The 26916-nt window shown below is 39.0% G+C and overlaps 1 protein-coding gene across 7 annotated transcripts in view; it reads right to left on the bottom strand.

Moving 5' to 3' along the window:
• CNOT2 (CCR4-NOT transcription complex subunit 2) overlaps positions 1–26916 on the bottom strand; it is a 78948-nt gene that overhangs the window by 14732 nt on the left and 37300 nt on the right. For 3 of the 7 annotated variants that reach the window (XM_070946942.1, XM_070946946.1, XM_070946944.1), the window contains exons 2-7: positions 25069–25136; positions 10683–10805; positions 8639–8705; positions 5491–5638; positions 4406–4588; positions 2193–2272 (exon numbers count right to left, since the gene is read on the bottom strand). In XM_070946942.1, coding sequence (XP_070803043.1) covers positions 2193–2272; positions 4406–4588; positions 5491–5638; positions 8639–8705; positions 10683–10793 — 589 coding nt within the window. In that variant the 5' untranslated portion in view covers positions 10794–10805; positions 25069–25136. The remainder of the gene's footprint in view (positions 1–2192; positions 2273–4405; positions 4589–5490; positions 5639–8638; positions 8706–10682; positions 10806–25068; positions 25137–26916) is intronic. The other 4 variants (XM_070946948.1, XM_070946945.1, XM_070946947.1 and 1 more) reach the window with 3 other exon arrangements.

Below are 26916 nucleotides of genomic sequence, written 5' to 3'. Positions count from 1 at the left end.
TCTAAAAGAAATAAGCTTAAAAGATAAGTATTAGCCTTATGCAGTATTATGCACATGATACTAAAAACAGAAAGTTCAAATATGTTTATATCTGCTGGAAATCTATCTATGCCAAGAGTCAGAGGTCCAAGAAATCCCTGTCCTATCTTGCTGCCAACTTCACTTGTCAGAAGATGGTAGAAAGAACAAACGGATATGATATCCCAGACATAATCCTTACCAACAGGGAGGAATTGAAGAAGTGAAGGTGACAGGAAGGTGACAGGAACCTTGAGAGAAAATGGCCATGTTATCCTTGAGTTCATGATATCAGGGGGAGGAGGAATAGAGAAGAGTCAGACTGGATTTCTGGAGTATACTGGATTTCTTGAATTCAGACGGAAGGTAGGAGGGATCAGGCTTGAAATCCTGAGGAGAAAAGTGTCTGGAAAGAATGGGAAATCCTACTAAACAAGGTACCGAAGGCACAATTATAAACAATTCGTACCAGAAGGAAAAACTGGAGACATCTTAAGAGAACATGTGGATACATTTATACTGTCTAAATGTTAAAAAGAAAAAGGGATATGGATACAAAGTGGAAGGAATGGCAGTAAGAAAGGATACAAGGCAGTCAGCAGAAACTGTTCAAAAAGGCTACAGTGCAGAATGAGCTGAGGCTTGCAAAGAAATACTTCAAACAACAAAAAGGCTTTTTGGAGGGGGTGAGGTGTACATCAGAAATAAAAAGGCAAAATAAAGTCTGCTGTGAGCAGAAAGAGATAAAATTGGTGATGGATGATGGACAGAAGGCAGAATTTTATGTTTTATGTGTCTACTTTCAGAAGGGAAATTAGGCCTTCATTGGCCATCTATATTAGATTGGAGTGTAGTATCAAATGCGCTCTGTACTAGACAATGTGCTTTTCAACATTTTTAATAATAACCTAGATGAAACTGAGGGAATGATGATAAAAATTTCTGATGTCACAAAACTAGGAGGAATAGTTAATACTTCAGAAGAGAAAGAGAAGATCTAAATAGGTTTGAACACTGGATCAGAAATAAACAGGATGAAATTTAACAGGAAGAAATGTAAAAGCTTGCATCTGAGAGAGGCACAAAAGTGTAAGATGGGAAAGTTCATGTGAAAAAGATCTAATAGATATATTATATAAGCCAGCTGTGTGATGAAGTGTTGCTGAAAAGGTAAATGCTATTTTGGAACATATTAACAAGAGCATATAGTCCAGATCAGGAGAAGTAATTTTTCCACACTACTGTATTTTGCATAGTTCTGGGCATCACAGTTTTTTTTAAAAAAGACTGATACATGGGAGTGCATCAGAGGACTAAGATGATGAAAGCACCAAGCCTTATGAGAAACAGTTAAAAAACTGTGCATGTTTAGCCCACTGAAGAGAAGACTGAAGTACATAATAGCAGTCTTCAGGTTCCTAAAGAGGAAATCTATTATCCCATATTCAGACAAGATCTGAATCAATGACTTGAAAGTACAGGAAAGGAGAGTCAGGTTAAATATTACGAGAAATTTCCTGGCAGTAGGAATTGTGAACCGGTGGAATAGCTGCCCAAAGAAGTGGCATGTCCTCCTCGCTGGAGGCAGGATAAGCATCTGTCCAAAAGGCTTTAGCAGATCCTGCACTGAGCAGGGCATAGAAATAAATGACCTCAATTATCCTTTCCAAATCTATGAAAACCAACAAATACTTGTGATCCAAAAACTACAAGATATTCACCCTAGCCTTTTGTTCCTGAATAGTGTAAGAATATCTACTAGCTGGGAATAAGCAGACACTTTTTTTGCTTAGATTGTAGCAAATTTGAATTTGCCTTTGGTTTTTTTATTGTATACTGCCCAATAACATGATCAAATGAGTTGGGCAGTATCTAATAAATAAATACAAAATGCCTATGATTCCAGAATTGTTACATTCTGCTTTGTTCAGTTTTGCATATACTATACATCTATGACAACATATGAATTAATGGATTTGGTTCATAATTAAAACTGGAGGGCAAAGGATATAAGGGGCTATGGAAAAACTGGCGAATCACTTCTTTCGCTTATGAAAATGAAGTCTACTGAAGACCATGAATATCTATACAAATACTGGGAAAGTAACATAAAATACACACACAATAAGCTTCCAAATGAAACTCTAAAGAATGAGGATTTAAAATAGGCTTACCTGTTCCATTAAAAATATTACTTGATAAAGAGTTATTCATTCCAAATGCCTGATTCCTATTCATTCCAAATCCAGACATGCTAACAAAAACAAAAACAGAAAAAAGAAAAGTTTACATATATCTTCTAAATAATCCTCTAAATAAATATAGATGACCTTAGTTTGACATGTAGGAGATGAAAAAATTATACAAAACTAGCATGTCACTCGTATTGTCTGTTTTTTTATATGTTTACTCCTCCTCAATGGATCAGTTTAAAAATAATATAAAAGAATAGCTTGGCTTGATAATAGAGCCAACCAGCAATAAACGGTTGTCATACGGTTGGTAGCAATTGCTTCTCATTTGTGAATAAACACTCTCGCTAAAATAGGAAGTGAGTTACTGACTCCAATTGGAAATTAAATTCTGTTTTCTAAACTGGAAATAATCTAGACTGATAACCCATCTATGAACTCTTGATGATTATATCCCAAACACAGATAGGAGCCGGATAGAAGAGTCAGCCCATAAATGTGATCCAGGAATTATAACTTCACTACTGCAACCTTTAACAGGACATAGCTGCACATTGTTATGTTAATGACCAAAAGATGCCAAGAAATATAAACTGAATTGGTATAAAGCATTTAAAAATTAACACTCTGTGTGTTCCAAGGCTATTGTTTGAAACAAACTGTTACCATAAGAAATGTTGGGCTGATACTATCTGTTACAAAACAGAATTGAAAGTAAAATGCAGCTCTGAAGATATATAAAGCATGATCAGTCCCACAAGCTTTTAAGAATCAAAGAAATCGAAAACTTCTTCCAGAAGTTACAACAGTACATATCATCTTGTGTGGCACAATCTTTACATGGTTTACAAACAATAAAGATACTTCCTTAATATCACATCTCATAATTCATAAGCAAAGTGCTATTTCTACTTTGTTTTTCTTCCTGTTTCTCACTGTCACCAACTGTTTTTTTTCCATGTAGCCTTTTCTTTTTTATATAAAAAAACAATTCAAGAGGAATATACCACTGGGTTTATTTGTACCACCTATGCTTGAGAAAGGACTTAGCCATGAATATAAGAGTATATGTTTATTAATATGTTGTCCATAATAGATCAGATGCAACACAAATATTAATTTAATCATTTAACTGAAAATGGATCTCTAATTGGTAAGTTAGAGACTCCGGGGGGGGGGGGAGTATTAGAAACAGGAGTAACTCTAACTCCATTTACCTGTTTCTTAGAAACATTGTATTTGATATAGATACTTTCCTAAACAAGTGTTAATAGTTGCTATTGTCAGTCAACAAGTAACCAAGACATACATTGAGTTAATATAATGAGGGGAAAAAAACCTGCCTTTTACTTAAGAGATCTAAAAGAAGAAAAATTAGACCATGAATTCCTATTTAATATTTGCTTCCCCCCCCCAATCTTTTAAGCTCGGATTGGAAAAACATAATGAAATAGAGAATCTAATCCAAAACAGGCTTCAGAAGTCGCATATGACATAGCAAATAATTTTGGAAAGATTACTGTATTTTTCAGAATATAAGACACAGCTTAGTTTTTGGGGAGGAAAATAGGGGGAAAAATCTGCCTACCAGGTATTCATCTGTCTAGCGTCCTTAGTCTGGTCAGCTTCAGCACATAAGTTTGCTGGTTTTTTTATCCCCTGCTTGGGGATGAAAAACAGCTTCTAAGGCACAGCTGAGAGGAAGCAGCAATCAGAAAAGCAGGCAAATCATGGGGAAATCGCTTTACTCGGCTAGCGCCTAGTTAGGGCTGAAAAAAAGCTTCTAAAGAACAGCTGAGAGTTGGAGTAAAGCATAGAGATCACTTCACTCGCTAGAGCCTCGTTAAAGCACAGCAGTGCGTTAGGACGGAAAAAAAGCTTACATTCGGAGTATAAGACGCATCCAAATTTTCAGCCTCTTTTAGGGGAGAAAAAGGTGCGTCCTATATTCCGAAAAATACGGTAGTTTGTAAGACACAAGGAGTTTGCTCAGAACTAAGGATATTACATCATTCCAGTGATGAAAAAACCATAGGAAAACACAATTTACCTGCCTGATGTACATTTTGAAATATGCTCCACTTCTTTATCAGAAAAGTAGTGTGCATAGGAATAGAGAGGAATGAAAACGGAAGCTCTTTGTGTAATGGAATGCCCTTCATATAACATAGGATATATCATCCTGAATTTCATACCTGTTCACAGTAAAAGGTTGTCGAGAGGGTTGTTGCTTTGGCATACAAATTATGCTGGGTGAACTTCGATTAGGACTGCCTAAACCTGAACTGCTCATGCTGTTTGTCCTGCTGGGAATTCCAATGCCCTGACCAACCTGGGAGTGGTTCATCATATTCCTAGGATTCATAGGCAATATACCCCTGAAAAATATGATACAACAATAACGAATATGTCAGCATATCATTATTTCTACTTTGTCCACTTTCTAAGTGGACATTTTATACACACATGAAACGAGTCATTTTATAATGAAGACCACCAGTTGTCCATTTTTTTCATTTGTATCAATAGTGATTGGTAGTGTTTTTGAAATTTCTGATTCACACTGAGCTCCTAAGTTCAATTAGGCTTGGATATTTAAAAAACAATATAGTGCTCAAGATTATGTTCCATGAAAGCTCTATATGGATTTGGAAAAATCAGTATGGGCTTAATAGGCTAGAACTGTTCCCAGACTGTGCACTATGGTGCCCCAGGATGCTGCAGCAAACTCACAATGATATTGTATTACTTAATAAATAGAACTGTTAGTAAATTCACTGCAGGTCCCTAAGCTTCTGTTAGAGAACGGCCAGGGCTGCTGAAATTCAAGAAAGTCCCAGAACCCCTAAAATAATCCACAAAAACACAATTCCTACTTGAATTTGGAATCCTGATGAATTAGAGAATATCATCAAGTAATGCCAGCAATAACACTTTCATTTGCTATATAAAATGTATTTTGTTTATTTCACTTAAATGTATTTTACTTATTAAATTTATATAGCTGCTTACTCACCAAGGAACTATTTTATCAATGCTGCAAGATTTTCTTAAAAGCATCCACCTATCTACCTCAACAGAATGTATACATTATTTTCTGTAGTAGAATCAATATTGCATTAGAAATTTTTGCCCTACACGTTCACAAGCAGAAGCAACAATCCAGGAAACAAACACTTGGTTTATTATTTCAAAAATATCTAGAATGCAAACTACTTCTAAGGAAATAAAACGGCATAATAGAAAATGTCCTGGAGAAATATTTGTTATCAATAAATACCTGCTCGGAGATGGAGGCGTGTGAAGTGACATTGTTGGTACCCCTGTTGTTGGTGTTACGTGGCTTGGTAACTGAGTGCCTTGTGATAAGCTGCGATTTAACTGAGGGGTATTGTTGCTCATCCCCCTCATTGGAAGGCCTAGTGCACCTATTGAAAAAAAAATTAAAAGAAGGACAATGGAGAGAATTAAGGGATAATCTTATCTGTTTGCTTTAACAATCAAAAATAATATCTTAATAAATATCAAAGGAAAATTTAGACCAGCAGACTGCCATTTTTTGAAAACAAGATTTTAAATTCATTGTTTTCAATTTCCAAACTTTATTTTTTATTAAAAAGGTTAATGAAAGGATTTTTGAGTAGGATAATTATGGATTAAATATGTAGTTTAGTTTTTTCCCCAGAAACACTTGAGAATCAAAAATGTTTTTTTAAATGAACAAATCCAAACTAAATAGTTTCTATGTCTAGAGGAATTCCCTAAACCTCTTAGTCAATAATCTGCTTCATACAGTTTAAAACATTGTTTAATTGATTGTTGATTATCAATTATCAACAATCAATTGCTAAAGATCAGGATAGTTTGCAGAGTACATCACAAGTTCGCATTTCCAAAATTTATTAGTAGATATGACACTTACACTTATACTCCAATTACAGTCACAGCTGAACTCTATGCCAACTTACTAAACAATGACAGTAGACTTGCATCAAATGTATTATTGTGTACTATTAATTAATTCAATGGTGTCCATCTGCAAGTAGAATGGATATTGCTGGCATAATGGGTTTTTTTTCTATTTTCCCCTTAAAATAATTCTTCAGGGAGCTTCTGGAGAGGGGAAAGGCAATGGGAGTTATAAGATGGGAAGAAACAAAGAGAAAGGAAGAGAAACAGATGTGAAATTCCTCTTCCCCTATGTCTCCTGAGTAATATGAGTAGGACAGTGCTGTGTTTTGGTCACAAATACAAACATTTAGTTTTGATGCAAGCTATGCTTCAAAACCTTAATTTAACCAAATGAAGATTTCTTGGAGGGATCTGAGATTTAGTAGCTTATGTATCATATAGTCTGCTTTTTGGAGACAGAAAAATAATAATCAAGGCAATATACATTTGTGATCCAAAACTACATTTGAATTTATGTAACAAATCAAACTATTCATATTAATCAAAAGTTTTAAAAAAATTCCTTTCTTAAAATATTTAAAAACATATTCCTTCTTTCAGTTTTTTATGTATTAAATATATTAAAGATGTCTATTTATATCCATGAGTGTTATGCACCCATGAGTGTAAGACAGAAAGAAGATCATATGAAAATATTAAGGACAATAGTAAATAGAAACATCTAATATATTGCTCATTCTAATATAAGCAATTATTTTGTAACAGGATAAAGAATTTAGAAGAACATATTTCAAGAATTTCAAGAACATATTTCAAGAACATATTTCAAAAACAGGCTTATACAGAATATGCAATTGAAAAAAGAATGGCTTTTTATGCTCTATTTTAAGTCAACTATAAACTACTATTTAATGTAAGGCTATAGAGATTTATATCAATACAACCAGCATACAACAAAGAATAAATAAGATGAAATGCTTATACTGAGGTGGGAAGGACTAAAGCTATCACTATTTGGCTTGAAATTTTACATATACATATTCATGCATATACATATACACATACATGTGGGTGTGTTATTTGGTATAATGAAAAAAGTCATGCATATTACCATCTCCCTAAATGAGAAGGGAGCACTGACAACAATGTTGTCTAAAGGGACAAATTCATTCATCTGTATCTGAGAGAAGCTTCCCAACAGCTTAGAACAGCTGCTAAGGATATGATTATTTTTTGTTGTAAAAAAAAATTCTTAGAGCTATCACTTCATATGTCAAAAATCGTAATTTTCCCTTGAATGCTCTGACCAGACTTTCTATTCTCTGCTAGTCTTGCATGCAGTTCACAGGTCTGAGAAAAAGGCAAATTTCTAAAATATACTACTACTATACTCTCCTACATGTGAACATGAACAAGAGAAACAAAGCATTTTGAGGAGCATAATTGGCATTTTGGAATGGTAAGGATTCCTAAAGCACCCTAGTCAAGAACTGCAATATAATCATTCAAATAGAGTCATTTGCTTATGCCACTTCAACTCTAATGAAGAAAACCTACAGTCTCACAGTTCAATTAGAAAGCCATCTAGGATAGTTAAAGACTTAATAATGTACCCAGAAATTCTTAAACTGAAGCAGAAGTAATTTAGGAGCAGTTTAAAATTTATCCATCTCTGGAAATATTTCTGACCCATTTTATTATAATGAAGGGGCCAACAAAATAATACACTAGGTACTGATGTTTTTTTATTTAAAATCCAAGAGGATGTTGTTCCTAAAATGATTCATGAATATTCCCTTTGTAACTAATAAAAGTTTGATATTTATTTATGGGGGGGGGAGACTACTGCCAGATAGAAGATATCTAAAGTTTTTGTGAAATACTGACTTGGCATAAACTGAAATAGCAAGTTAGATGAGGTCTAAAACATAGTCCAGTAGTAGTATTATTTATTCTCAAGTAATTTAAGTGATAGTAACCTAATATGAACAACTAAATGTTCTGTAGAAATGCTAAAATTAAAAAAAATATATTTATGAATTGTTCATTTCAATGCCCTCAACTGAAACAACAACTGCTTGCAAGCATATTACAGGGAAAAAGTTTGCATCATATTTTAAGATGCAGTTATGCTGAAATTATTAAGGATATACAAAGCAATTAAGAGGTGTTTGCATGCTAACATGAGCAAAGCATCTGTCTTCAAAGCACAAAAGTAGTAGCAGTTTTTGAAACACTTTTGCATATGCTCTGAAACTTGTTTCCAGTTGTCTGCATTGTACACACAGAACACTTCTGCTGACAAAGCAAAGCAGGGTGACTATGATACATATGTACAGATAAGCGAAGAGTTTTCAAAGCAGCTGTGCAGGACCTCCAAAGACTCTCTTTTTTAAATACTCTGAACAGCTTTAAAAATTATATCAACAGAAAAAAGTTTACATTGAATGAACCTAATTAAAGGTAACTTACAAACACATACAACCATTGGCCTATTATAAAAATAGATTTCTTACTTTGTTGCCCATATAAACTTGCCCCAAACTGAGACAGCTGACCTGATGTTGATGGTGATGCCAGCATCTAAATTGGAAATAAAATGTAAAAAAAATTAGTCAAGGATAAAATATAGTGGTTATGAAATATTAAACACTTTAAAGACAAGCACTGAAACTTATTAAACACTGGTATTATGGTATTATATTATGTGACAAGGAGGGACTTTTAAGTTTTACCAAGGAGTATGGTAGCCATAAAAGCTGAGTGACTTCATTTTCTCTTAGTCCAATTCACCTCAAAGGGTTGTTGTTGATGTTGGGAAAACAAGAGGAGAGAGGAGTGTTTGATGTTTACTGCCTTGAATTATTTGTAAAAATAATAAAGGTAGGATAAAAATGTCTTATTATTTAATGGAATTATGTTCATTATATGCCCAGTGCTGTGAAAGAAGCTGCATTTTGTTCTGTCCTTGGGGTTTCCTGGACATTCAGGATATGAATAACTAGTATCCAATTATAAATATCACTTTCTTGAGCAAAGTAATAGAAAGAATAATGGTCAGCCAGCTACATATACACTCAGAGAAAGCCTATGATAATTTCAGTTTGGCTTCAGGCCTCAAATCATTGGTTCAGGTAACTGAGGAAATTTAATACAGGTAAACCATGACTTACAACAGTTCATTTAGTGACTGTTCAAGGTTACAACAGCATTAAAAAAGTGACTTATGACCATTTTTCACACGTACAACCATTGCAGCATCCCCATGGTTCATGTGATCAAAATTCAGATGTCTGGCAACTGACTCATTTATGACAGTTGCAGTGTCCCAATGTGATCCCCTTTTACAATTTTCTGACAAGCAAAGTCAATGGGGAAGCCAGATTCACTTCACAACTCTAACTTAACAACAGCAGTGATTCACTTAACAACTGTGACAAGAAATGTCATAAAATGGGGTAAAATTCACTTGACAAATGTTTAGTTTAGCCACAAAAATCTGGGGCCCAATTGTCATCTTAAGTCAAGGACTACCTTTACTGTAAAAATTCTTAGGTATCCGAACTGATTAATTTTACACAGAGATAATACAAGTGCTACCTTTAGATGTTTTAGATATCTTAGCTGAATTTTGTACTACTGGCAATTTTTCCTTGCTAAAGTGACACTGCAGGAAAGAAAATTGAGATGTTGTTTGCAGCTCTATTTGTAGGACCACCACTGAAGAGCATTTGACCCAAAACTCCATCCCACTTCTTCCTTGTATCTATACAAAGCCACTGAGGAAAGTTATCTAGCAGCTAAGAACATAGTTATCCTCCTTGTTATAAGAGTAAGAGCAGTAACTGTAGCACTTAGCAATGGCACTTAGACTTATCTATCACTTCATAGTGCTTTACAGCACCCTCTAAGCCAGGGGTGTCAAACTCAAGGCCCAGGGGCTGGATCCGGCCCACCGGGTGCTCAGATCTGGCCCGTGGGGCCACCCTGGAAACAGTAAAGGACCAGCCCACAGTGCCTCTGCCAGCAAAAACGGAGCAGCCCTCCCAAGCTCCATTTCTGCTGGCAGAGGGTTGCAGGAGGCCATCGCAGCTGAAAATGGAGCTCAGTAGCCTGTTTTCGCTGGCAGAGCGCTCGGGCTACAGGCCGCCCGACACCAGTGATGTTGAGCTGGCCACATCCATCCTGGCCACACCTACCCCGGTCCCCCGAAGTCAAACACAACTTTGATGCAGTCCTTAATGAAATCGAGTTTGACACTCCTGCTCTAAGCAGTTTACAGAGTCAGCATATATTGCCCCCAACAATCTGGGTCGTCATTTTACCAACCATTTTACCGAAGGATGAAAGGTTGAGTCAACCTGGAGTTAGTCAGTATCATAGTCCTGGCAGTGGCAGAATCAGCCTGCAATAATGCATTCTAACTACTGTGTCATCACACTGTATAGTAAAAGTAACTGTGTTTGGAGGGGGGGGGGTTAATTCTGTACAATATTATAAAAACCTACTCTCATTAAGCCTAAATTTTAAAATTAAATGTAATATGCACAAAAAACTTACATCTTTTTCTGATCGATGTGGGAACATCGATGACTGGCTGTAGTACATATTTTCATCATGGTAGTCACTGTCGACCCCCTCTACAAACTTCTTTCTTGAAGCACCAAACATGCTGTTTGTCACCTAGATGATAATAAAGAGCATTGTTCCCTTTCGTTATTTATATAATAAAAAAATCCTAGTATTCAAGTAGCATAGATTATATTTGTACATATTTATGCAGGTTTGATCTGATATATTGTAATGCATTTCTGTATGTCTTAACATTATAGGAACAAACTTTCATCCTTTGAACTCTGTACAAGTGTAACACCCACCAGGACTTGTTTTATGTTCAACTAATCAATTTATTCTTTTCACCTCTCTAGAAATTAGCTTTAATTATAATGGAGATAAGCAACTTCAGACTTCATGATTCAGGCTTGTTTTCCTAAATTGTAGTTACATAACCATTGTTCCAATTTTAAACATGAATAATAAATACTATAGCTAAATTGAAACTGGAAACAAAACCTTATGAAAAAATGCTGAGGGTCATAACAGAGGGGAAAGGAAGTTCAAAGTTTATGCATATAACAGATGATTCTGAACTTCAGATCAGAACTGTCTAAAAGTTTATTTCAAAGCCAAATTCTACATTAAGAAGCAATTTAATTCTTTAGCTATACTTTTTAAAATTACTCATACCTGTATGCATTTTTTTTAAAAAAACATATGCAGTTAGTAGGCTATTTGTTCAATTTGTTACTTTTAGTATTTGGTTTTTACTACTTTTTAACAGCTTCTCTGTATTGCTTTTATATTGTAGAACTGTATTTTTTTCAGAGAACCTAGGTTATTAGACAACAAACATAGCATATAAACTTATATAAAGAATTGTATCATCTTACGTTCTTTATAGCAACCCACTGAAGGTAACTATCACATCCACTTTGCTGATGAGTAATGGAGATACATGTGCAAAATTTTGTCCAGTCATAGTAACATTTTACCAAGAAGGCTATATGTTAATATTTGCAACCCTGTAGTACCACAATCAGAAAAATCAAATTATGGAGACAACGCCTACAATAGGATGGTTCCTTTTGTGCCCAGTCACTATGACATTGAGTTTAAATGAAGGTATTGTTTCTTAACTTCCATTTTATAGAAAACCATATCCCATCCTCCTCCAATGCATTTAACTAGTGTTCTCACTTTATGATTACCACATCCCACTGCACAAATGTAATTATCACCTACAAAAGGAAATGCTTAACAGACCACAGGGATTATCTTCTCCTTTATTCTAACTGGGCAAAGTAATGAGAGGAGAAATCTTTAATGGCAGGGATGAAAATCAGAAACAACAAAATACTGTCCTGTATATATTAAACCAGAGAGAACATTCTGTAACAGGGAACTCTTTCCTATTGTTTGTAATTTGGGAAGTATCACAACTAATGCCAAGTGTTAGTGTCAGATATTTAAATTAGAAACAAGCTGCAACTGCTCCCATGTATTCAGCCGTGATACACAGAATCCCATTTCCACTCTATCTAGTTTGTTATGCCTCACCTTCCTTTAGGAACTTGAGGTATCATACAATGGTCCTATCTCTAATTTTCCTCCACTGCACTACTCCTATGTGGAAGCTGGGTTGAGACATAATAACTAGCTCATACACACTCACTCGATTTCTTTGGCTAAGGGTACACTTCCGCCTTAGCCTCTTCAGTGCCCCTTTAATATCTTTGTCAATAGAACACAAAACACTTTATGACAGCAGGTAGAAACCTATGGCTTAGTTGTCACTAGAACCCAGCACTTCGTCTAACTACTAAGAATGCTGAGACCAGTAATTCTTAAAACAAAGAATGCCATGTTATGTTAATACCAGGTATGAAGTCAGAAATATTACAGACATTATTGAACCAAGTTGTATGAGTTGATTGACTACTGTAATTTATCTATCTTTTTACAATCTATACTGTGTATAAGATTCTTATCTGACAATGGATATTTTCAATTAGTGGCAGAAAAAAATACATTTTTACTATAAAAGTAACTAGACTTACTTCTGAAAACAGAATTAAAACTTGGATCATGTTTCTAAAAAATCTAATGGATTGTGAATCCAATACACTTAATGTAAAAGTTGATCTGTTTTATCTTACATACCTAAATAATATATAAAGAATGCAATTAATGGCCCCGAAATTGTAATTTAATATATGTAAAATTTGCTTTATAAGGTAGCTATTATGCAGTCTGTACAGTATCTGAAAAGTGCTATAAGTAAAAAAAAAAATGTATTGTTTATCCACAAAAATCTGATGCAATATAGCTTTAATTCTAAGAGTTATATGTTGTTAATCCTTTAATCAGGCTTTGTGATCTGCAAGTTTTATTCAATCTACTCTTCTAAGTTAGACAATTTGTTCAGATAATTTATAACCAGCTCAGTAACCAAATATGTATACAGTATTTACTTATGGACTCTTTCAACACTTAATGTGAGAATTAAAATCTGGTACAAACCTTATACAAATAAAATGGACGTTGTCTTACCTGAATGTCCCTTTTCGGAACGCTGCGTATACACTCCAGGATAGGGTAGGGTTAAACCCTCATTTCTGCCAGCAACTGAGAGAACTTCTTTTACTAAATTACTGCCTACTCTGTGCTCTTACCACGCCCCTTTTGCACTCCGTTCCCCAGTCTTGAACGAAGACACAGCAAATGAAAAATAGAACAACTTTATTAATCCAACCAGAAACCAACTCACTCAAAAAATACATATAACCAACTGGGGGGGAAATGGAGTGTATACGCACGTTCAGGTAAGACAACGTCCATTTTCCAGAACGCTGCTACTACACTCCAGGATAGGGACATACCCAAGCCTAAGTCCCAGGGCCGGGAAACTCACTGCTCCCCACTGAGGAACCAGAGACCACAGTCTGCAAAACCCTTCGCCCAAACGACGCCTCCGCAGAAGCATAAGTGTCAATGCGATAGTGTCTAATAAAGGGCGACAAGGAAGACCAAGTGGCTGCCCTGCAGATGTCCAACACCGATGCCTGGATAGCCCAGGCGGCTGAGGTAGCAGCACTCCGAGTCGAATGAGACTGAATCCTCGCGGGCACCGGGCATGCCTGCGTCTCATAAGCCAAAGAAATGCAGGCTTTAATCCAACGTCCAATGGTCGCCGACGACACCTTCTGACCCATAGAAGCAGGATGGAACGAAACAAACAAACAGGGCCTCCGTCTTGCGGAACGACTCAGTCCTGTGAATGTAACGTCTCAGAGCTCTGCGAACATCCAGCGTGTGCCAAAGAACCTCACGGTGATGTCTGGGCGACGGGCAAAAGTCTGGAAGAACCAGTTCCTGCGAACGGTGAAACCAGGAATTAACTTTGGGGATAAACGCAGGGTCCATGCGCAGCACAACGGTGTTAGCGTGGAAAATACACAAATCCTTCCGGACGGACAATGCCGAGAGCTCAGATATGCGCCGAGCTGAAGTAATCGCTATCAGAAAGGCAACTTTGAACGACAAAAACTTCAACGAGATAGACCCCAGCGGCTCAAACGGCGAGACTGTAAGGGCCTGCAAAACAAGCGCCAAATCCCACGAGGGATAACGGTGAACCGTGGGCGACCTCAGGTTCGTAGCTCCATGTAGAAACCCTCTCACCCACGGGTAATGTGCTAAAGACGTGTACGGTGGAAAGGAAAGCACCGTAGCCAGAGCCGCCACCTGACGCCAAAGGGTCGCCGGAGCCAGGCCTTTGCCCAACCCCGATTGGAGAAAACCCAGAACGTCTTGAATAGTCGCAGAGGTCGGATCTACATGGGCTCCCGCGCACCAGCGGCAAAAGGCCCTCCACAATGCTTCATAAATTCGTGTTGTGGAAGGTCTACGGGCCGCTTGGATCGTCCCAATTACCTCGTCTGGCAAACGGCCCTTCCTCAGGATAACGCGTTCAAGTGCCACACGGCCAACTGGAACCACTGGGGCTCAGGGTGTCGAATGGCCCCTTGACGCAGCACGATCCGATGAGGAGGAATCAGCCACGGATCCGATGTCGACAGCTCCACTAGATCCGCGAACCACGGTCTGCGCAGCCAGTACGGCGCCACCAGCAGCACCTCCGCCTTCTCCACAAGCAACTTCCGGATCACCTGCTGAATCAATGGCACTGGCGGGAATGCGTACAGCAGGCCTGTCGGCCAAGTGCATCGCAGAGCGTCCGTGTCCTCTGCGAGCGGTGACGGAAATCGAGAGATGAACCATGGCAGTTGCGCGTTGGCCGGGCTGGCAAAGAGGTCCACCACCGGTCTCCCGAAGCGAAGTGAGGCTTCGTGGAACAGACTGGGAAGAAGTTGCCACTCGGCCTGATCGATCACTTCCCTGCTGAGCCAGTCCGCCCGAGTGTTGGCAGCCCCGGAGATGTGGTCTGCACGGATCGACCCCAGATGACGTTCCGCCCAGTTGAACAGACGGTCCGACTCAAACATCAGGCTCCGCGACCTCGTCCCGCCTTCACGGTTTATGTGCGCTTTGGCGGACGTATTGTCCGTGAGTATCAGCACGTGACGGTCTCGAATCAGGGACCCGAAGTGCAGTAGAGCAAGGCGGATTGCTTGAAGCTCCAGCAGGTTGATACTGTGAGTGCGTTCCTCCTGAGTCCACTGTCCCTGGGCCACTTGCGCACCCAGGTGGGCACCCCAACCATGAAGGCTGGCGTCGGTAGTGATCACGATCCGATCCGGCTCCAGAAAGCTGCATCCCCTCCGAATAGCCGTCGACTTCCACCAACGAAGTGACAGTCGAACTTGCGGCGAGACTAGCACCCTCCTTGCAGAATTGGAGTTGCCTTCCCGCTGAAAGGGGAGCAGGAGCCATTGTAACGGGCGAGAGTGCCTGCGCGCCCACGGCACAATGCGGAAGCACGACACCATCTTCCCTAACAGTCGGGACAGCGTCAACAGGGGTACCGACCTCTGGGCAAAGACCAGGTCCAGGAGTGAAAGGATGCTTCTCACTCTGTCTTCTGACAGGAAAACCTGCCCCTTTCCAGAGTCTATAACTGTCCCGAGATGTAAAATCGAAGTTGAAGGAACAAGTTGGCTTTTGTCCATATTGATAGTGAAGCCGTGCTCCCTGAAGGCCGAGAGGACTCGCTCCATGTCTCACATTGCTCGTTGTCTGGACGAAGAAAGGACCAGCACATCGTCTCAGTAACAGAGCGCTCTGACCGGAATGGCACTGAGCGTTGCCGCCACCACAGCCATTAACTTGGTGAAAGTCCGGGGAGCCGACGAGAGTCCGAATGGCATCGCACAATATTGGTAATGACTGCCCGCATACTCGAAGCGCAGAAATTGACGATGCGATGGAAGCACTGGAACATGCAGATAGGCCTCTCGTAAATCCACCGACTGCATTAGATCCCCTGGACGAATCGATGCCAAGATTGAGCGAAGGGAGTGCATTTTGAACCGACGGTAACGTACCGTACGATTCAAGTCTTTGAGGTTGAGAATCCCCCGGACCCCTCCGGAAGATTTCGGCACTAAAAACAGGACCGAATAAAATCCGGACCCCTGTTGATCTGCCGGAACCGGTTCTATCGCTCTGATCTCCAAGAGGTGAGAGATCTCCTCCGCCATCTGGTTGCGACGGTCCATGGACAGTGACACAGGACATCTTATGAAGCGTCGAGGAGGGCGATCCAAAAACTCTATAGAGAGACCGTCGGAAATTGTGCGACGAACCCACTCGTCTGACGTGGAGCGGTCCCCTCGGTGACGAAAGGCCTGAAGTCGCCCGCCCATGGGACCGGGAGTTGGTGAGTCATTTGCCTCTGCGATAGGGCTTAGAACTGGCCCCACGGTAGGGTCGTTTCGAAGTGGGATGATGCCTGCCACGGTCTCTGAAGCGTTGTCTGTCTGTGAAGCGATCGGACTGCTGGTAAGGTTGTCTGTAAGTGGAGGGGCCTGCCTGCCCCGAAAAGGCACGAAAGGGCTGACGCTGTGAGTACGGGGTATAACGCCTGTCTTGTCTGCGAGAAGAAGAAGGCATAATCTTCCGTTTGTCTTTGTCCTCCACCAGGACCGGATCCAAAGCAGAGCCAAACAGGTTGGAGGCCTTGTACGGAGCCGCTGCTAGCTTCCATTTGGCCTTGACATCGGCCTTCCACGGGCGAAGCCAGAACAAGCGACGTGTCGTGATGGAAGCGGCCATTGCCCTGGATGCAAACTTGACGGAGTTCAGCGAGGCATCCGCTGAGTACTCCGTGGCCGTGATGATCTTATTGATGTCATGATGCATACACCGTTCCTCTGGCGGAAGCCGTTCTTGGAGTTGACGCAGCCATATCAGAGATGCTCGATTGAAGAACGACGTGGCCGTGGCCGTCCTGACCGTCCAAGCCACCGCCTGATGTGACCTCCGGAAAGCCAGTTCTGTACACCTGTCCTCAGATTTTAGTCCTTCAAGAGGATCAGATGACACCATCAATTGAGAAGTGAGACTGGCCACCGGAGCATCCACAGCTGGCAAGTCCAACAAAGCATCCAATTCAGGAGCCGAACAGAACAATTTCTTATCGAGGTTACTGGGCGCGGTAGACGACCCAGGTTGGCTCCAAGGCGCTTGCAGCACATCCGTGAACAGTTGAGGGCACGGAATGAAGTCCTTTTCCTGCTTGACTTGTTTGAACAAAGCATCGTGCGGGCCAGACTCGGGTTGGGATGCCGGGGGTTGAGCCCCCACCGACCCCAGATTTGTCGTCTGCCGGGCCTTGTGAAGCAGAGACTTGAATAATGCAGGCCGGAACAATCCTGTGAACGCCGGGGAGTCAGGAGGAAGTCCCTCATCCTCCGAAAACTCGAGGTCCTCTGTCACTTCCTCATCCTGATCTGAAGCCTCAGACGAATCAGATTCCAGCTGCGAGGGGGAACGGGCCCTGCGAGAGCCCGCAGCCCCCACTCCCCCTGAGGAAGTCCCCACAGATGAAGTCAGAGCTGCTGTTTGGGCACTAGCCGCCATAATAGATGCCAAAGTGGTGGAAAGCATCGACTGGAAGTCATACTGAGCAGGAGGCGGGGGATGATCCACAGGGCGGAGCCCCGCCGCCGTAGGTGTGAAAGTGGCCGATGGTTGGTGACGTGGAGGCGGGAAGGGATCCAGACCCACCTTCGAGACATCCGGCATCAATTGGGACACGCCCTTCTGCAATGCCAACGGTATGAGGTGGGCTGTCCTCCATTCCGGATCTGAAGGAGCACACGATGCCTGCTGTGCGAGCCCCGTGTCCCGGCCTGACGAGGAAGCCGAAGCCTGCCTGGCCTTCTCACATTGTTTCTCCAAGGCCTTATGATGACGAAGCTCGTCTTTGTCAGTTGTAGAAGAGGACTTAGTAGACTGGGACTTATGGCCTCCAGCCGTGGACCGCTTGGCCGACTGCTTTTTACGAGACTTGCTCGATCTGACCGGGCTGGCCTCCCACTCTATGTTGGAGGAAAATGATGAATCCGCCATCATATGAGACAGGCGCCCACTTTTTTTTTTTTTAATTAAAATTGAATTAAGGGCAGTGGCAACCTTCCCCTTATGAGAGGCAACTCAATAGCCCTCCGTCCACTTGAGGTCACAAAGAGCAAACACTCCGCCTCACCAGGACTCTTGCCCAGATCAGATGGGACAGCCGGTTAATTCGCTCCCCCCCCCAGCCAGCAGGAGTGAAAGGCCGGTGGGGTCAGGTGAAGGACTTGATTGACGGCTGAATTTGCCCCTCTTTCAACGCCTCAGAATGGGCCCCCAAATGGCCAAGCAGGCCTGAACAGTGGTAATCAAAATGGTGGCCGCCCAAATTCAAAATGGCGGCCGCGCAGTGACGGTGCCAATATGGCGGCCGCTAAACTTGCCGTGTTATTCTGGGTTATAGATACCCCCAGAGCTTCCACCAGGGCCTGCCACTGGGAGGGGCACTGACCGGGAATCCCGCAGCCGGAGGGTGGCGAGCGACCGTCCGCCACGCCACACCCTCAATCGCCGGCCACACGCTCCGGAGCTGCACGTGGGGGTATTGGCACAACAAGCAAGACGCCGCCCGCAGCAACCTAACGGGACGGACATCGGCTGAGCCCTGCTGCGGTAGCGCTCTCACTAGCCGCCCTTTCAAACCGCTGCGCCACTCTGTCCACGCTCCGAGAGATGGCGGCGGTGAGCAAAGTCCTCAGCCCCCAACGAGTCGGAAATACAATTAGGCCTGGTCCGCCCCGCAGGGACAGGGATAGGCAGCTGTGGGCGCGAGAAGCGCGCCGGTCGGGACGACCTGGTTTCCCAGGCACGAACCCGACAGACAGCAGGCAGGCAGGGAGGCAACAGAAATTACAAGAAGAGAAAAAAAATTTTAAAGAGAAATTTGGGAACCTAATCCACCGAAAAAAATAAAAAGGGGCTAATCAAAAATAAACAAAGGCCTAACGCTTACCTCGGAGCACAGAGAAAACCCTCTCAGTCTGGCAGCAACTGAGAGAAAGACTGGGGAACGGAGTGCAAAAGGGGCGTGGTAAGAGCACAGAGTAGGAAGTAATTTAGTAAAAAAAGTTCTCTCAGTTGCTGGCAAAAATGAGGGTTTAACCCTACCCTATCCTGGAGTGTAGTAGCAGCGTTCTGGAAAATGAGAAACCACTATCATTTCCCTTACTTGAAGGGAAGAAAGTATTTTCCTTGTTATGTACTTCGCTTTTGTTTCTCTTCAAATAATGTTTAAGTTACATTAAGGTAGCTTACATACTCCAGTACTTAAGTCAGGTCATGATTAATGCAAATTCAAATAATACAGTATTTGATTTAATGCAAATTGTAAATTGATACCAGGTCACTCCTTTCCTTTCCTTATTCTTTCCTTTATTTCATTTACGTGCCACCCATCTTGTTGAGAGACAAGTTTGGATAGCTTACAAACATTAAAACTACTACACATTATAATAATAAAGGAGGGAAAAAACCCACCAGTAATAAATTCTGTTAAAAGACCGGGAGGAGGGGAACACTAAGTACATTTAATAAAAAATTCAGTTAATGAAGCTAGTTGTGTTTGGGATTGTGCAGTTGTGTTTTGGATTTTGGACACTGCTAATCTTCATACAGTATGTGCAAATTGGAGAAGATTCCTTCAGAGGAAAACTATACAATTTTTTTAAAAAAAGAAATCCATTATTATATTAGAGCAAAAATCTGATATATCGTATTTTTTGGACTATAAGATGCACCGGACTATAAGATGCACCTAGATTTAGAGGAGGAAAACAAGAAAAAAATAGTTTTTGGCCTCCGCACGTCATGTTTTTGCCCTCCCCGGCCCCCAGAAACACTTTGCAGGCCAAAAACAGGCCCATTTTTGGGGCCCCGAACCCTCTGTGTGTCCTGTTTTTGCCAAAAACATATCCATTTTTGGCCTGCGAGGGCTTCTTGGGGCCGGGAAGGGCAAAAACACAACATGCAGAGGGTTTGGGAGCCCAAAAACGGGCCTGTATTCGGTCTATAAGACGCACCGAAATTTTCACCCACTTTTGAGGGGGAGTGCATCTTATACTCCGAAAAATACATTAATTGAACAAGAATGTGTTGTTATAAACACTAAAATAGGATGTTAGACTGCCTGACTATGGTTTGCTTTTCAGTCGCTAGGTTGTGTCCGACTCTTAGCGGCCCCATGGACCAGGCTCTCCTGTCCTCCACTGTCTTCCTGAGTTTGCCCGAATTCATATTCATTGTGTCAATGACACTATCTAACCATCTCATCCTCTACTGTCGCCTAACTACAGTAGAATCTATTTATTTTTATCTGGCTTTCTAAAACTACTGTGAGACTTTGTTAATTATATGTTTAAATTATAAGTACATTCTTATTACCCTATACTGTAAAATTTCATTAATATAAATATGAAAATTTATACCTAAAACTTTTCATTGCTTATTTTCATCAAGCTGGAAACAATTACCATATTTTCCATAGAAATATTACTTTGAATAGTGCAAATTGTAATAATGTGACCATTTTGAGGGATTTATTAACTGTACTAATTGAGATTTACTTGTATCTTATTTTTATAAATTTAATCTTTACAATCAAAAATAATTTTCAGTGAAAAATAATTTCTTGACCTCCCAATTTTTATATGTTGCTTTGGGCTGGCTTGATTTTCTTATTTTTTTAACTTATACACCCAATATTTTCTCATATGTACTGCAGATTAGATTTTACAGTATAGGTATACAAATAACAATTAATCCCTGCAAATGATAAAACTAGGCAATAGTTGTATGATTAGGTGGTCAATAAAATGAAGCTGAATCCTAAAATGATAGAGGCATTGTGAACTTGTAGTTTATGAGTCTGGAAAATCGAAAAGCCTTTGTCTTTGAACAAGGATGCAATCTCTGAAAGAATAAGTGTACAGACTGGGTAAATTTTTGAATGTATCTTTATTACTCAAGGTCTAGGCGACATACATTCTCTGGAATGCATTCAGCAAGCTTCCCTTGACAGGGATGGTCTCTCCATAGTAGTCTTTAGTAACATTTTGTATTCTTGTAATACAGTCTACCTAAGTTTGTCCTTCAAAATTATTTGAAAATTGCAAAAAATACAGAATGCAGCTGTGAATCTATTTCTAGAACACTCTTCAGAAATCATATAGCACTTGTCTTAAAAAAACTCTATTAGCTCATAAAGACTGTTTGATAGCAGTGATTTTTAAGGCCTTTAACAGTTTACTTGAAGATAAACTGGCTCAGATGTTAAGATCTGCAATGTAGACATTCCTATGGCTCATAGCTGGAAGAAATGTCACTCTTTTGTTCTGCTACTCTGGCCTTGAAATTCCCTTTTTTGACAGTAACATTCTATTCTAGATGAAATTTAGCTTTTTACCCTTTCACTTGGAATTTAGCAGGTTTTTGCCCCTGAAATGCCTCTCTGTACTACTTCTTGATTGTTTTTAATTAGTTGGGTATATTACAGAATTTTATTCTTGTTTTTATGAACTGTAACTGACCATGATTGGCTTCCAAGTATTCCAAATAAATAAACTTAAAAAGTAATTATAAACACTTTTGTCCCAATTACACGAAGAATCAATACCTTTAAAGGCAGCTTCTGAAATTAGGAAGGTACTCAAATAAATAGAATAGAATAGCACAGTTGGAAGGGACCTTGGAGGTCTTCAAGTCCAACCCCCTTCTTAGGCAGGAAACCCTATACCATTTCAGATAAATGGTTGTCCAATCTCTTCTTAAAAATTTCCAGAGGCAAGTTGTTCCACTGAGTAATTGTTCTAACTATCAGAAAATTTCTCCTTAGTTCTAGGTTACTTCTTTCCTTGATTACTTGCCATCCATTGCTTCTCAATTTATAATACTCAAGGTGAGTATGAAACTCACCTAGGCATCCCAATTACTTTTACATGTAAATAGTAGGATAAATGCTTTGAAAAATACTGATGCCACTGAATCCATGCTTTAAATACTGCCTTGCCAAGGAAAGAAGGAAGCAGTCTTTTCCTTGGTCAAATATGGAAACCAAAGTGCTTTGAATATGGAAACTCAGAAGTTTTCTGAGTTTCATGAGAATATTTTTTTCACTTCAGTTACTGAAACAGTATAACCTCAATAGATAATTATAATTCTTCCTCACTTGGATTTATGATTTTTTAAACCACAATTCTGAGTCTATTTCCATTTCTTTCAATAGCCAAAGTGCATTTAAATTGAGCCTATCATTTAATAATTTTAATTATTTTTAAATTTTGTTTGTCTTTGTGCTTTTAATCAGGCTGTACACCGCCCTGAGTCCTTCGGGAGAAGGGTGGTATAGAAATAAAATTAATAAATAAATAATAAATAAATAAATTTATATATACTCTGTTCAATGGGAAAACTCTCCTCATTCTAGAGAAAAATTAAGATTTCAACAAATCTATTAATTGTATTGGTGAGCAAAGCTGACTTATATTCTTCAGCAATCTTTTCACTTCCAGATTAGATATAAACTGATTATTAACCTTTGTAAACAGGAAAAGCCCCTGAAAACCTAAGTATCAGTAGAAATTATCCAACCAAATTAAAGACATATCAATACACCAATACCTACCAATTCAATGAAAAAATACTAGTCATGATGGCAATGAAATCCTGAACTACACTAGATAATAACCGTCCTAGAATTGGTACTCCTTAGAAACTATGGGAAGAGAGAGGGGCAAATGAACCTGTCAGCTGGAACCTGAAACTCAAACAAGATGCTACCAGGCCAAAGACATCTCCATCTCTGCATTTACTTGATTTGACTTATTTTCTTTTATTTTACAAGTAAATAGAAAATGACTGTGCTGCAAAGCACAAACACAAAGAATACTTTTTTTTATTTTCAAGAATAGGACTGGATCCCCAAATACACTTGAGGCATTTTTAAAAATTCAGCAATGACAGGCCTGTGGCCTAGTATTATACTTGAACTCTAACCTCCTGCTGCCCCCCAAAATGAATTTTAAAAGCATCCAACAAGAATCAAGTAAATAATGGGGCATATTATAATTTAATTTTTGGGTAAAAGGGCACCATGCGACTTTCATCGCATCATAGCAATTGTTTTGTGAAATGCTCATAACATGTTATCAACATTTCCTAAATGTTAGCCAGAAAAGCTCAAATACATTGACCCCAAAATGCTATATCAATCTCAATGTGAGATTTTATCAATTAATAATTTTGCAATCCAATGTTTGCATTTTGTGGCAATTGTGACTCACATCCTCACCACTATGAGGATGGACTAGGCAATATGTCGTATACATTGATCTGCATTTGAAAACTATTTGAAAACTAATTAATCTAGACTGAAACTGCCCATGTGCTGGTGGAGAAAGACTGTCACAACCATGCAACAATAGTAACAGTACTAGTTTTATTAAATTATTTCAATTTTTTATTGTTTTCAGTATAATATTTGCTAAAGTGGAAATATCTTTAATTGCCAGGCATTGCTCTTAAGTTAGTGCTGCCCAAATAATTTAAATGCATACAACCAAATTACATATATTCCAAATTGATATCTGTCCAGATTAGAGACCCAGACTAGGGTTGAAAGAACCAACATGGATTATCTTAATTCCCTTCCCCAGCTTTCAGGCCTAGGATGCTACTGCATTAAATATCCAGGTGGCTATGGCTAGAAGAATCTTCAGCTCAAGTGTTGGTAAATTACCAGGTAAATCCTCAAATCTACAGTTACAAAGACAGATTTATCAAATTGCAAGCAGACTATAAAACATCCTGACAAGATAATTATGAAATGACACATCCAATAGAGAGACCAGATGCAAGATCTTCTTTCTCCATATTTCTCCAGATTAGCTAAATTATTCAGGCAATAATTAAAGGTCCAGTAAAAACAAGTGACCTCTTTCGAAGTAGCTTCTCTAGTGTTGGACTTGCCAACCAAGCCAATGCTTCTTTCAAGGTACTACATAAAGTATGTGATACAACTATTGTAAGCAGCAGGATACTGCTGGAAAATGCTGTCAAGTCTGGACCACTTTGGAGGTAAAACTGTTTATACATCATGACTCTCTCCAAAGTTATAGATAAGCATCCAGGTTAAATAGAGTAAAGTGTGCTCATGATTAACCTGGGGAAAATATCCATGTCTATATTTCCAATTAGAGAAGAAAAACTAATATTGCAAGACTGGAATATTAATTTCCATTCCCAGTCACTCTTCCCTGAGTAACTATGATGTACAATATGACGTTGCTGTTCTGCTGAGCAAAACATATAGGGGAGGGGAGACTTTAAAAAAAAATGATACTGATTTCACTATTTATCAATTCCACTGCAGTAAAGGAATCATCAACCCATGAATTTTAGAGAATATGACTAAACAATTAAATGTTAAAGATTAAAATAAATAGAATGAATATTCATTATCTTGAAAAATGGGCATTTGGGAAAGATTAAGTTTTTCAATACACTGTGCAAATAATGTTGTAAGAGTTAAAATTATTATAAATATTACAATTAATTACCATGTATGATTCACTGAGAATGCAAACAGCAGCAAATAAAATACTGCCAATTCAGTTTAAAGAGTTAATTTTTAGTACCATAGCCTTAACATTAAATCTATTCCAGGAGCTACAGTCCTATTTGGACCTCATTTTTTTCAACCATGCATATATTTAACAAATAAATAAATAAATATACAACAAGTTTATCTTATTATTCCTAAATGTCTTCAAATGTTTAGCAAAGAAATACTTTGTCAACCACTTAAAAATCTTCCTAAAAGAATCACCTAACACACACTAGGAAAATATCTACCTACCTAAAAACCGTAATTTTGCCCATTAATTTTTTTGTCTGTTGAAGCAAGCAAGCTTTGATGGATACTTCCTGTAAATGAAGTAGATTGAGTTATTAGAAAAGTTGTGTGAATTCACAACATTATCAAATACAGTAAGTTTTATTTTATTAAAAAAATCAAACATCAAGCATCAAAAAAAGCTCAATTTATTTCTTAAAGGAACTCAGAAAGTACAACCCAAAACCCTACAACAATTTCAAACCATATGCTATCTATGAATTTGTCTTTATTAATCTGTTTCAAATTTAATCACCAAAGGTTAATTGTACTTTTCTTTTTCTTAAAATCTAGTTTAAAGAACTCTCAGTCTTCTAAATCTATTATTTAGGATGTACTTACTGTCACTGTTAAAAAAAACTTCTCCAATCTTACAGTATCACTGAAGAATAACTCAATACATGTTGCTGTTGATTTGATTTCATCAATCATAAATAATTTATAAATACATACAAGTGCAAAAGTGCAAAAATATTATTTAATGCAGGTAGTCCTTGATGTATGATCTCAATTGAGTCAAAAATTGCTGTTGGTAAGCAAGACATTTTTAAATGAATTCTGCCACATTTTACAATCTTTCTTGCCATAGTTGTGAAGTGAATAACTGCAATTGTTATGATAGTAACAAGTTTTTAAAGTGAAACTGGCTTTCCTGCTGATTTTGCTTGTCAGAAGGTCACAAAAGGTGATCATATGATCCTGGGACACTGCAACTGTCATGAATGAATCAGTTCCCAAGCATCTGAATTTTGATCACATAATCATGGGGGTGGTCAAACGGATGTGAAAAATCACATGACCATGGGGATGGTGCAATGGTCATAAAATGTGAAAAACGGTCATAAGTCACTTTGTTCAGTGCTGTTGTAACTTTGGTCACTAAATGAAATGGATTGCCTGTACTGGATAATTTACTTTCTCAATTTTTTCCTTTTTAACTCTCCATTTATGAACAATGTTAAAGATTGTACTATGCTCCTTATGGGTCTTAAAATGCAGCTTTTAAAACAACTCATTTCTGAGAGCTCTCTGGTATCAATTCTATCACCACAGAACTTGATCTTTTTTAGCATAAGCAAGTGAATCAAATTCACTTGTTTTAATCTTTTTAACTGCATACATACAGGGAATGCAGGCCATAACAAGGTCAGCAACCCAAAAATAATTAACACTGCATAGAAAGAGGCCATAAACTCATGTACAGTTAAGGATGATTAAAGCCTAGGGAAATTGCATTCCAATTCTACTGATATAAAAATGTAAATCTCTTTCAAGATGAACTCAGTTCCTGATAATTTCATAGATAAGTCAATAAGCATCCATTGGCAACAATATAGAACTGATTTGCTAAAGCCTCCCTTATGATTGTAGTATGAGCACTTTGGTGACTTGATGCCCAAAAAAATTGCCCTAGTCTTCTATAGTACAATTGTTAGAAAACTTTTTTCTATTCTTCGATTCCTTTATGTTTTATGGCTTAAAAATTGCAAACATGCACATACATCAACTTTTGGGATAAAGTTACATTACCTTTTTCTTTTTCAAACATCTTCCTAGCTTGATAGTTCATTTCTTAACTCATCATTTCCCAGAGTACTTAATGAGTTATACATCACTATCACTATTACTAACACTGTTTATTTTCCAATTCTGAACTTTTTTTCTTTAATAAAAACAGACTATGAATATTATTTATTATGGCAGCAGTACCATATTGCTGCAACAGACAAACATGGCTAATTGACAATTTTCCAAGACACTTACATAACAGACATAAAGAAGTTTCATTTCTTATTTCTCATAATTTTCTCT

This window comes from Pituophis catenifer, unplaced genomic scaffold (genome assembly GCF_029215685.1).
Source record: "Pituophis catenifer annectens isolate HBS135680 unplaced genomic scaffold, rPitCat1.0.hap2 SCAF_7, whole genome shotgun sequence".
NCBI lineage: Eukaryota > Metazoa > Chordata > Lepidosauria > Squamata > Colubridae > Pituophis > Pituophis catenifer.
Note: the sequence above shows the minus strand (reverse complement) of the source record. Positions and strands in the feature narration are given on the sequence as shown.